Source organism: Lonchura striata, chromosome 5 (genome assembly GCF_046129695.1).
Source record: "Lonchura striata isolate bLonStr1 chromosome 5, bLonStr1.mat, whole genome shotgun sequence".
Lineage (NCBI taxonomy): Eukaryota > Metazoa > Chordata > Aves > Passeriformes > Estrildidae > Lonchura > Lonchura striata.
The window spans coordinates 22,705,653-22,718,063 of NC_134607.1; the positions used below are offsets into that span (position 1 = coordinate 22,705,653).

The window sequence follows — 12,411 nt, forward strand, 5'->3', positions numbered from 1 at the left end:
CCTCCCAAGATAAACAGGCTGTTTTGTGAAAAACTAACTTAAACAGGACCCAGCCCCTGTCAGTCTTCCAAGACTTGGACAGGCTTACAGCAAACAGAGTCCCCTGTGCTCACCACTGTTTGGACAGGTGGGAATACAGCAGTCAGGCAGAAGAGCCACTGGAGAAATACACCAACTGAGTAAGCCTACATCTCCCTAATTCTTTTGTTTAGACTCATCAGAGAAGGGAATTCCTGAACATGATGGCAATGTGCTGTACACCTGATTTACACAAAACTGGACAAAATCACTGTAGCCTATAGAACAGCACATCCTAATCCTGAATCTTCGTCTTCTGAAGCTGGTAACTTAATTTGAAATTGCTTCTCTTTTTGAACTGCACTGGGCTTTCTTGTCTCAGTAGTGACCTTGGCATCTTCCACAATTACAGGCTTGCAGGAACACAGAATTGGAAAAGATCACCTGGATTATCAACTCTAGTCCTCTAATAACACAGGCAGTCACATTATATAATCTCTTTCATACACTCTTCTTTCTCTGTTTCCTAAATCTCCAAAGCCTGTATAAAACCCTAGATACAAATAGATGCAAGTTGCTTTGTCACACAAAGCCCCAGAGGAACGCAATGCAGACATCCCCAACCCAGCTGTGCACAGAGCAGCTCAAGTGTGGAAACAGTATAACCATGTTCATGAGGTGCTGCACCAAAGCTAATAAACCTTATCGAGCAGCAGAACTCATTATCTCAGCTGCAGTGCTGGACAAACCTAACTATATTACTTCTGGATTCAAGCTGCTACGTATGCATGCCACAGCATGGCACCGCAGGGACTTGCAGGCTGGGGAGTCAGATTGCATGGTTACTAGCTCGAGGATTTTCACATGAGCTCCATTTTATGGTTTTCCAGGGCTTTTCTGCTCCAGAGCAAGAATCCAAAAATCAGTGATTGTATTAAACACAAAATGTCTTTTAAGATACTCAGAGAAATTCACCCAAACCTAACTTCTAACATTCATTCAGGAAAAACTTTCTACATCCTCACAGCCACAGTCTCCCAGAGGCAACTCCATCTCCACCTCTCTCAGCAGTGCCCACGCCACCTTTCACACGCAGCACCTGCGCTCTCCCTCCTGTCAGAGCTTTGGGTGATGGCTGATGTTCATTAGCCATGCCTACCAAACAGGTTCCAGACAAAGACCTAGAGGCACAGCTAGACTTCCCCAGCAAGAGTTGCCCCAGGCTTCATACCAGAACAGAGCAGGGAGACAGTTTTCCCTGGATAGCCACTTGTTATGCTGCTATCAAATGCATGCCATAATGTCCATACTTTTCACTGGCTGTAGCTACCTCTCATGAAAAAAGACCGAACAAATAATAGAAAGACCTGGCATGAGGAAGAGCTCATTGCTAAGACTCAAGTTTGGCAGTGGAGTTGGGTTTCCAATCCCTTGGTGGTAAAGCTGATGAGCTCGGAGCCTAGAGGGAAAAATTATTCCAGTGAATGCAAAGAGAGACTTTTAAGTGACAAAAAGGCAAGTAAAAGACGGGTCAGGAAGAAAAGCAACCAAAAAAAAATTCAAAATGAGCTTGGCAAGCTTACTAGCACTATTCTTGCTATATGGTAATTAGTGGGTCTAGGTAGGATCTTCACTTTCACAGGGCTGTAGAGAAAGAAATAATTTCTCACTGCAATAGGCAGTCAGCCCTATGACAAACACTCAGCATGTACTCTGTACACGGCTGCAAGAAATGAGGAAATTATCCATACCCACTATAAACAGAGCAATGAATCCACTGCTTTCCTACCAGAAGCCTAGCAACAGCATGGACCTCCCTTACCTTGGTCCCTCCTGCCTTTGATAGTTTCAGCTGTCTTTGAGCACAGGAGAAGGATGATTGATAAATTGCTTCATAAGGCTGCTGCCCCTTCATTTCAACCTTTCTTGTAACAAGAGACCTCCAACAAGGCAACATTCATACATGCAACTCTCAGAACACATCATGCTCTTTAGAAAATACTTGGAATGAAATGACTCTAGATTATATCTTATGACTCACAGTACACAAAGATTCATCTGCTCATAAATGAAAAAACTCGGCCTTTCTTATCCAGTAAAAGGTTTCATGCTTTTCCCACCTTCAAACCACTCTGCTCCTGGCTGTCACCAGCACACCTGCCCCCGTGTTGTCACTCCTGACGGCCCTCAGCACAAAGACCCTCTTGCCTTCACAGCCCAAATTACTCATGTCCCATTTAGAGAAATGATGACTAGGAGCTCTCTTCAGCAATTCAAGAGCTCAGACAGCTGTACACAAACGGGGACAAGTGTGAGAAGAGACAAAACTAGAGTTAGATGGTCCCCCACAGACAAAACACTTGGCTGCAAAAACAGAACTATATGCCTCCTATACATAAGGCAAATACCCACTCTGAGTTGCAACACTGACAATACACTCAAAACGGTTTGCAACATCAGAGAGACTATCACACCATCTCTGCCTCAGAAAGACTTTATACAACTGCATCCTACACAATGAAAGTGTTAAGATAAATAGTCTCTCTTGATATTTAATGGCACAGATAGTCTGCTGCCTTCACTTTGCTCACAATGCCAAGCATTAGGTCATCACAACAGATATTTTAAGTTTCCTATTCTCTAGCTCTCCACAGCCCACAATCTCCTGCAGTCTACAAGGCTCTCAAATATTTAAGAGTATCCTGCAACAAGTTTCACCCGAGGGAATACAGTTCAGCAAGCAGGAATGTTAGACTGAACCAAGGCTACACCACCACTTAATTCCAGAGACAGCACTGTAATCAGGGACTGTGATGTTGCAGGTAGCCTGTATGTCTGGGTATAGTATCCACATCACACCACAGCTGCAGAGGAAGGTGCATTCTCCTTTTTATTTTACTGTTTGTCAAACCTAACAGCACTCAATATTGCACAACCTCTTCAAAGAAGATAATTCTGTAACATGCACCCCTGGAGGGTGGGGGGCTGGGGGAGAAACATTATGGTTGCTGTGGGAGTCTTAATTCTGGATTTCAGAACTTGCATATTTAAACCTCAAATTTAACATTGCATTAATGTAGCTTCATGCATTGAATTAAGGAATGACTCAGTACAAATCTCCATGCATCTACTGAAGTCCTGACATTCCAAGGACAAGAGGCACAGAACAAAAAAAAAAAAAAAAGATAGCACAGGAAAACAAGAAGAGAATGAGAGACAGAGGGGAACCTGTGAGCAGGGAAGCAAGAAACTGGCACAGCCAAGGCACAACAAACCCCACACCAAACCAGATCTGTCAGTTGAGGCTCCTTCTTATTACCGCTAAAGGTTATGTAGCCTGCCAGGATAAAAAGAGCTTAAAGCAGAAATACAAACAGGCACAGAGGAAAAGGTCCCTGAAAGGTCCAAGGAGGAGATTCCCCAAAAGTAATAGTGTAACCTGTACTGAGAAGGGAAAGATCATCTCTAGATAGTAAAAACTCACTAATTTTTTTAATTATCATGGCAGAGTGCCCAGATGGTGACTTTAAAACCCCTTCAGCTATTGAAGCATTTAATACTTATTTCTCTACTTCTCTGAAGTTTAACTGCAATGCAAACACAGTGGTGGTGCTGCCTGAAGTTCAGGGTGCAGGCAGAAGCAGCAGCCAATGGGGTTCATCCATTGGCAAGCAACCCAGAGTTCAACCCTCTTTTAAGAATCCAGGTCAGTGCTTCATGTTTTGGGCCAAAGCTGGTCTTTAGGCAGGCTAACACCTCTATTTTATACTAGAGTGCTCACACACCCCTCAGCACAGGAGGTGAAACAGCAGGGCAGCTCTCCTCTGCTCCCACACTCATCCTCCCCATTTCAGCAGAGTAAGGAACATCTCCATTGTTCATTCCTTATCTAAGATCAGCAGCAGCAGTGGCTGAATTAATTCTCCTCTCACCCCACCCACCAAACCAAGCACAAATCTTAGCTGAGCCATGGGTCCTGCCCAGTCTTTCTCCCGAAAAACCAGCACCCCAAGTGGGGGTCCCACACACCAGGCTGTGCAAGGGCTGAGTGCAGAAGGTGGACATGCCTGCCAGCAGGACCTGCTGGACGAAACCAGGCAAGTGTGCATACCCCTGTGAAGAATCAGGTTACCCTGCAACAAAGATAGTGTGTGTATGTGCAAAGGAGGGAAAGGAGGGAAGTCAAATCCTTCTGCCTGGGTTCCAAGGCTTGCTTTGTTGCTAAAATAAACCAGTGTTTGTTCCTGGGAGTGATGTGAAGCTGGACTCAAAGCAGCCAGAGGCAGAGAGAACCCTCTCATTCTGAATTACAAACAAGGGTTTTTTTACAAAAAAAACCAAAAAACAACCACCAAAAAAAAAAAAAAATTGTGACCCAACTATTCTTTACCTCACATATCTGGATAAGGAAACCCAAGGGCAAACTGCTGATCTCAAGGGTGCCCAGGAGCAGACAAAACTATGCGTTGATGACTGAGCAGTCTAAAAGCTGACTGCTCCAGTGGAAATTCCAGTCCTTGCTCAAAGGCTGAAAATATATGTCTTTGTATAAGCTTTTACTTCGCTTGCTGGATCTATACAACACTTTACACATGTTGTTTTTTTTCTCCTGACATTTTCCATACTCCACCAGAAACCTGAGTAACTGTGCAACTTCTGGAAAAACAAGCTTGCATCCAGCTTTTCTCGAAAGAGCTTCTCTCCCCCATCCTCAAAGTCCCAAACTGCAAAACTATCTAACCCCTTCCTGCTCCTCTCCTAGTCTTCAGAGACTTACAGATCCCTTTCAGCAGCACTCTTCCACTACATGGGATGTCTCTCAGTAACACCAAAAAATCCCATAAAGCAGAGGCACATGGGAACAGCTTTATGCATGAAAAAATTTATATCTATACACACAGGTCTCTCAGCTGGCAGACAGTGAGTAGCATTATACCAAAAATTTTGTCTCCAAGGCACCTGCCCAAAACTGTTCTCTCCAGAGGCACTTAGAACCACAGGAAAAGCCTGCATGATACCCAGTTAATAGTACTTGCTCGAAATATTATTTTTTTTTAAAGGGAAAACTAGCCCACAGTGAGTAGAGGCTGCACAGAGCTAAGCCCAACAGTGAAGGCCGCTCACGTTAATGCAGAGTCCTTCAGCTTTCCATTCCTTATATGTGCAAAGTGTGCAAGCCCTCACACACGCTTCCTACTCACCCAGAGGTACATCATGTTAGCCTGGGTCCTTCAAACCCAGCAGTGAGATGATCCGGCAACACAAGAGGCACTTCAGTAAGACTGACGAGGCTGAGGTTGGTCGAGGGTGTTTTTTGTTTTTTTTTTTCTTAAAGGAAAAAAAATCCGAACGGCTCAGTTTGAGGCTTAGAAAGCGTCTCGCCTCCTCCACCCCCCTCCTCCAGCTCTGGCTGCTCTGCGCTCTTCTCTAGCACTTAATCTCTCCCTGGGAGTTCCCAGCCCCGTGTGTCTGTACTGGCGTGCACAGCACACACTCTGCATTCGCCTCCAGGGAATTTCTCTCTGTCATTCTGCTTCTAAAAACACAATCTCGGCCTCACAAGATTCTTGCAATAGGCAGGGATGGGTGGGGTTAGTAATAAATGCAGCCCGGCTCCCAGTGCTGGAGAGCGCTTACTTTAGAGAAGGGAACTGTAGCTGTGAATGAAGCAGAGAGAAACTTTGTCCTCCAAGGTCATTGGGGGTGAGGACCCATTCCCATTCCCTCCCACCCACTAATTGCTCGTCTGGGAATCATCCGCAGATGCAGGAGCCACGCAGGGTGCCATAGGCAGGTTCTCCTCATCCTCATCTACCCCCTTAGTCACACCCCAAATTCGGTTACAATTCAGGAGCTGTATTTAATCATTAACCACTGACAGGCATCAAGGACCCTAACTACGGGGATCCTGAAGCTAAGGAGAAAATTGGTGTGTGCTAGCCCTGGAGCTCCCTCAGGAAGAACCACTGTCGGCGTGAGCTGGGGAAAAGAAGCGACACAGATAAAGGGGTTAATCTGCTTTCGCAGGTGGCTCCACACGAGCGTTTTACAGCCTTGCATACTGCTGGAGGGAAAGCAGCAGCTGGCTCCGGTTCCTCAGAGTGTATCGGGTTCCCACTTGCCTGGAGGCAGCTTTCCCCCAAGTCTGACTGGGGCAAGCGCCCTTGCAGCCTTGCGCTCCCAGCCTGCTCCAATTTCAGGACTGCAAAGCTCTGCTGGTGGGGCGGCAGCCGCAGGAAAGGCACGCTGAGTGGAAGACACTCGTCCCAGATCCCTCGACAAGCACCAGCAAGCCCTTCCCCGCACGAGCAAATCCTCGACCCATCCCCCGTGCGCAATGCCACAGGATGAGTGTCACCTCGCATCTCATTAATCAGTTAAACCGCTCTTCCAAACTAGGAAAACGGGTTTCTCGCCCCCTTCCCTTCCCGCCTCGAAATGAAGAATTTACTTCCCTTGCCGGGCTCCAAATGCTAAGTTAAATATGGTCTCATCTCAAACGGAGGGGGAAAAAAAAAAGTGTTTTCATTGAGGTACTGGTCTCCTTGGAAATGAGTTTTGAAGAAATATTTTTATCTCAGCTAAAGATATAGAAATGGTGCTATTCCACATATCACCTCTGCTTCCTCTACTTACAGATTACTTAAATGCAATCCAGGGGGCTTGGAGCAAAGCACATGTCAGGCTCCACACGAGGCCCTGTCTACATGGGGTGACAAATAGATGGGTCTCTTGTCACAGCCAGCACAGACACCCGAGATGTCCTCCGCACTCCCCAGGCTCCCCCTGCCTTCAGCAAGCCAGACACTCCAGGGCACACCTGTTCCAGGAACAGGCCTGAGCATGTGGGATGCCGATGGGCTCCAAGGAAATAAATACATGACTGTCACTGCAGTCCCACATAGAAGCCTGGAGAAAAAGCTTATTCCCATTACCAGGATACAGCAGTCATAGATATCCACTGGTTAAAGACAAGCAAGGTGGCACTCGACTTTCTAGCCCAGAAAACCCAAGCCCTGCTGCTTTGGGAAGGAGCAAGAGCTCCTCCAGAAAGCTGGGACTGCACAGGGTTGTTCCATTATGGCATCACTCACGTCTCCCATCTGCTCTCACCTTTTTGCACAATGGGTCAGGTTGAGAGGGTGAAAAGTAATGTTCCTAAAAATCACTTACTGCACTAAAGCTTATGCCCCACAGTCTCCAAAGAGTGAGGCATGTGATCCACAAACCTGTTCTCAAAGGCTCTGAGAGGAGCGAAACAGCAGCAACGCTGACATTTGCATCACGATTAGACACTTGTGTTAACATCTCTGAAGCAGGGTCACACCAGCAGCAGCGACTAGTTCAGCCTGCCTGCAGATTGAAGCAGACATTTCTGCACCAGATAACCTTGGTAGCATTTTCAAGGTTTTCTTCTGATCCAGAACCACAATTCAAAAATGCTCCTATGGTCATTTAAATGAAAGCTGAGATTCCTTGTGTGCAGGGGAAAAAGTAATAAGACACATGGACCAGGTAAGCAAATCCAAATAAATCCTAGTTCATATGAATTGCTATAAAAGACTTGAAAAGGATGAGTCTTAAAACTAAGCTGAAGAGTTAGTAAAAACTTCCCTAATTAAAAACATAGGAAAAGAAAAGAAAAAGAAAAAAAAAACTTCCCCTTCCCCAAGTTCTCATCCTTCAGGTAAAGAAAATAAAAACTTTCAGAATAAGCCTATTAGTTAACTTCAATAACTGAGGCTTGTTACAAATCATCCCAGCAATTCCACATTGTGGTCACATTCAACCTCCAAATCAAAACAAGACCTGTGAACCCTCCTTGAATCATCTAAATACTACCTCAAAATTTATTTGCCACCATTGCTACAAGGCCACCACCTCTCCATGGAAGGCACACAGGAAGATTACTGAGAGCAGACTTCTGGTGATGTAATGCCTTTGTCCTGGAGCAGAAGCCCTGTTTGATGAACTGCAAGAGCAGGTTCCTCAACACCCAGTATTCTCAAGCAGTGAGAGGATTACCTGACAGGTGAGGAAATGAGATTGTGGGAGGACTCAAGAAGCAAGCACCACCATCCTGCTTCAAGAGAGCTGCTGCTGCTCAAACCAACAAGAAGAACATGAAGCCCATGGCCACGACTATCCACACTTGAAGAACTGGTAGCAGTGCCATTTTAGCCTCAGATTACAAGCAAGAAAAAGATTTGGCTTGGCTGATACAATTGGGGGGGGGGGGGGGGGGGGGAAGGAACAACTAGATGAGTCATTCGGTTTTCATTATGGTTTTTTTTCTGAATTTTCAACTACATTAGCTGGTATGTAAAGAGTATACATGCAAGACATTTCTTTCTGAAATTTTTCTACTAAAAGAACACGAAACATTCTCTAAGGAGCAAGAGGACAACAGTATGCCAATGCATCTTATTCCAGAAAAACAAAAAGACAGACATGAACAACACAGGCTTCTGACACAGGTAGCTAGGATCCCCTGCAAATCTTTTGCCATAATCCTAACAGTAGTTTACAGGATAAGTGTCAGTGAGCTTGTAAAGGCTGCTGTGTGTGGAAATACACATTATCTCTTAGGGATCTTTCATGTCTCAAAAAGGATTAAAAGTAGAAAGGAAAAGATGTTAAAATTAATATATACCAAGCTATGAGAAAAATGTTCAGAGCTGTAGCCTAGTGAAACATTGGTCCCTCTTCTCTGATGAGAGGCTGTTGTGTAAATTAAAGTGAAAGGGGAACAAAGCAGTCTACAAATACTTTAATGCTTGTTAGAAAAGTAAGGAAGGTCTTAGCAAGTAAAAAAAGGAGAAAGAGAAAAAAAGGAGCAAGTAACCACCTATTTAATATTGTCTAAAGGTATTTGTAAAAATAAGAGACACAGGGAGAAATTAAAAAAAAATCTACCTGTTTCTGCACCAGTATCAAAAGCTTTAATTACATACAAGAATTATTGTGACTACTCAGTTATGTGCATAAATTCAACCCAAATATACTGCTGGCATATAAGATTCAAATAAGACAAATACTTAAAAAATAATTTACAGAAAGTTCTAGCCTATTTAGGAAAGATCCGAGTGGGCAAACAGGGAATGGGCACAGCACAGTTTCAAAGAGTTGTTATCTGTTTCTAGCTGATTGTGTCTCAGAGGCATATGATTTCAAATGCTCATGGATTAACATTCTAGCAGATGAAGCTCAAGACAGGGTACGAGCTGGTGTGTCTGCTACACGCCACTGAAATCTTATTAGATAGCACACAGGATGAGTGGCTAGATGAGCACCTCTTCATAGCAGAGGGAAAATCCTAGCCAATCATCTGGAATTTCTAATGCAACACTTGCAGGAGGCATAGGGGGCTGGTGTCAAAAAACACCCTCCAGATTTCTTAGTTCAAGAAGTGTTACACTGAATATGAGTAAATCCATATTAGATTCCATCTTGACAGAAAGGAGCAATAAATAGTAAAAATATAAATTAGTGGCATCTTAGTTAAAATTATTGTGACAATTGCATCTGGATATGTGTAAGGAGAATAGAGACCAAACCAATGCACCTACATACATACCCAGCACTTGAGTGGGACCAGAGGTACAGTAGCATATTTTTCCTAGACAGACAGATTGCTTATTGGGCTTTCCTGTCACATCCCCGCACTTGAACACTTGTATATACTCTAGCAAGTGAAAAAAAAAAAGAAAAAAAAGAAAAGCTGAGAGAAGAAGATAGAAAGGAAATTAGAAAGGGAAAAAATAAAATTTACAAGGGAATCCTAGCGACAGGAGGTAAAATCCATAGTCAGAGCTGGAAGATGATAATGTGTTTCTAAAGCTTCTCAAGAAGCTTTAAAACCCCAACAACTGCAATGATCTGCTACTATGGGGAAAAAGGTAGAAACACTTCCAATGTAAAGAAAGAGCCAAAGCATTCAATACGTATTTCTGTTCTATATTTGGAGAAAAGTCAGCTGTTGCAGTCTGTGATAACAAAATGCCTTCCATTCCAGCAGTAACTAAGGAAGATGTTCCAACAGCTACCCAACAAACAGCTCTGTGGCTCTTATCTAGCTCAAGCTTGCAAACAAAAGGGATGCAACCAGATAACAAGTGGGTTTTAACTGTACTACAGCTGTGAACATATTTAAATGTGGACACGCTGCAGTCTGCTTTGAACTGCACTTGCAGCTCTAAAAAGCCCTAACTATGAGCACTAACATTAAACCTGCCATAAGGCCAAAAGTACAACTGTGATGCAATGGTAACACCAAATGCAGGTGTTTCTTGCAACAACCCATTATTATTAAAGCCTTGGTACTGCTTGCTGCATTTGGCCAGCCTCCATTATATCAGAAGACTGCATCAGGAAAGCAGCACTACCACTGAAGTCAAGAGATTGCAGCAGGTTGAAGAGGCAAATTTCACTTCAAACTGAAGGAAAGCAGCTCCTCACAGCCAAAAGCCACACTGAGTATCCACATTTTATGCAGAAGCTGGATTCAGCCCAGCGATGAAGACTCAGTCATTGTCCTACCATGGCAAACATTTCAAGAACCATCTACAAAAGGTCTGACCAGAGACTGGAACAGCAACATGCTCTACGGCACCCAGAGTGAAGTTTCTCCAATTCAGTGGCTGTTTTCCATGGCTTATCTGACTCCAGCAGAAGATCCCAGGAAGAGAATAGGGGACTCAGACCTCTGCTAGTTGTGGGTTTGGGCATGCATTGTGTCTTGGGGAGTTTTATTTGGTTTGATTGATTGATTGATTTTTATTTGGGGTTTGTTTTGGTTTTTTGAAAGAAGATTAGAGATGGGGCTGGAAGCTATCTGGGGAGAGGCACAGAAGGCAGCCTTGGGCACACATGCCATTCCTGAGGAGATAAGAGGATCTTCTTTGAGGCTGGTTGGCTCCTTTGGGTGCCACTGGAGACTACCCTGGCGGCAGAGTACTGCTCATTTGTGAGACTGCCTCTGCTCAGGATCCTGGATTATCTCTGATTATCAGAATTTCTGAGCCACAAGGTAGATTTCCTTTCAGCATCTGAAAGGACTACAGGAAGCCTCACTCTGCATTATCCTGTTTATGAAAGGAAGCAAGAATACAAAGTGCATACAATAAATCATCCAGAAAAATACCACAATTCCTCTCAGATGTTTTGCCAAGCAAATAAGCCAAACATTGGCTTATTACAAGAAAAAAACCTAACATTTTGTTATACAGCAACCCATTTCATTACTGGAAAACTTGATTCCCTATTTTCTCTTCTGCATGTATGGTGGTACAGCAATAGGCTTTGGAAAAGAGGCTCCTTATTTAAAACCAGCCTATCAGGGGCTAGTTTATTTCCCAGAAAAAACAGAAAGCCTGAAACAATAAAACACCCTGACATGCAAACAAACCCAACAATTTTTAAGGACTGTCCTGCTGCTGACTTATCACAGTAATTAAATTTAAGTCCTTAAATAAACTTCAGGAGATCTCAATTCATAGGCTTATCGTTCAAGTACATAAGGGGGAAAAAAAAGAAATGGATACCAAAAAAAGCTTTTCCAAGTTTGTTTGGGATTTTCCTCTCCTCACAACTATGCTCAAGAGCACTATTCTGGAAGGCACTACCAATTCTTCAAGAGAAAAAAGCTTAGTAACTAGGAAAGGTACTTCACTGAAAACATGTTCCCAAAAATACACTTTTAAATTAAAACCAAGAACACCCACGTGAACAAAACTAAATTGTGAAGCCAGAGAATTCAAAGTTAAACACTGAAGAGCATGCAAGCATTTAGATATAAGGAATTCTCACAGCTCCAGTTTGAGCATTCATCTGCAGAAACAAAATGACTATGCAGCCACTCCCAGGATCTAGCAAACATGAGTTGGGCAGCCAAGTGGGAATTTCGATGAATTATACCTGTCAGCCTTACTATGGTGGATCAGGAGCGAAGTCTGCAATCCTCCAATACCTTCTGAGGAGACTCTAGCAAGCTGAATATCTACAGAAGAAAAAGCTTCTCTACTGCTGCGTTGCCACCCTAGACTTGATTTTCAGGCTGTATCTTCTGCATTGTGTCACACGTGGATCTAGTCTGGCATATAGCAAATGTATTTAGGTACTTGTTAAAGGGAAACAGAGTAAGCTCCAACTCTGGTATTTAAACATATATTTTTAAAAGTTTGGATAACTAATAACAGACTTCATACCTTCATAAAGGGAAAAAAAGTTGATCTCCCTTCAGTTTTTTTCTATGCAGCAGCAGAAAGCTATCACACAGCATCAAATTTCAACACAAATCTATTTTTAGTGTCAAATCAGGAGCACAATATCCACTTGAAATGATAAAGGGCAGAAAGATTATTTGTGCCCTAGACTTGTCAGTGCTAAACAGGG

General features: G+C 43.6%; 1 protein-coding gene across 7 annotated transcripts in view; it reads right to left on the reverse strand.

Annotated features, from left to right (window-relative positions):
* Positions 1-12,411, reverse strand: part of RBFOX2 (RNA binding fox-1 homolog 2) — a 170,129-nt gene that overhangs the window by 108,460 nt on the left and 49,258 nt on the right. The window contains exon 1 of one of the 7 annotated variants that reach the window (XM_021554078.3): positions 5,220-5,576. The exons of the other annotated variants lie outside the window; for them this stretch is intronic. Within the exon in view, the coding sequence (XP_021409753.1) occupies positions 5,220-5,234 (15 nt within the window). The 5' untranslated portion in view covers positions 5,235-5,576. Of the gene's footprint in view, positions 1-5,219; positions 5,577-12,411 lie in introns of those variants that run through there. 7 annotated transcript variants of the gene reach the window in all.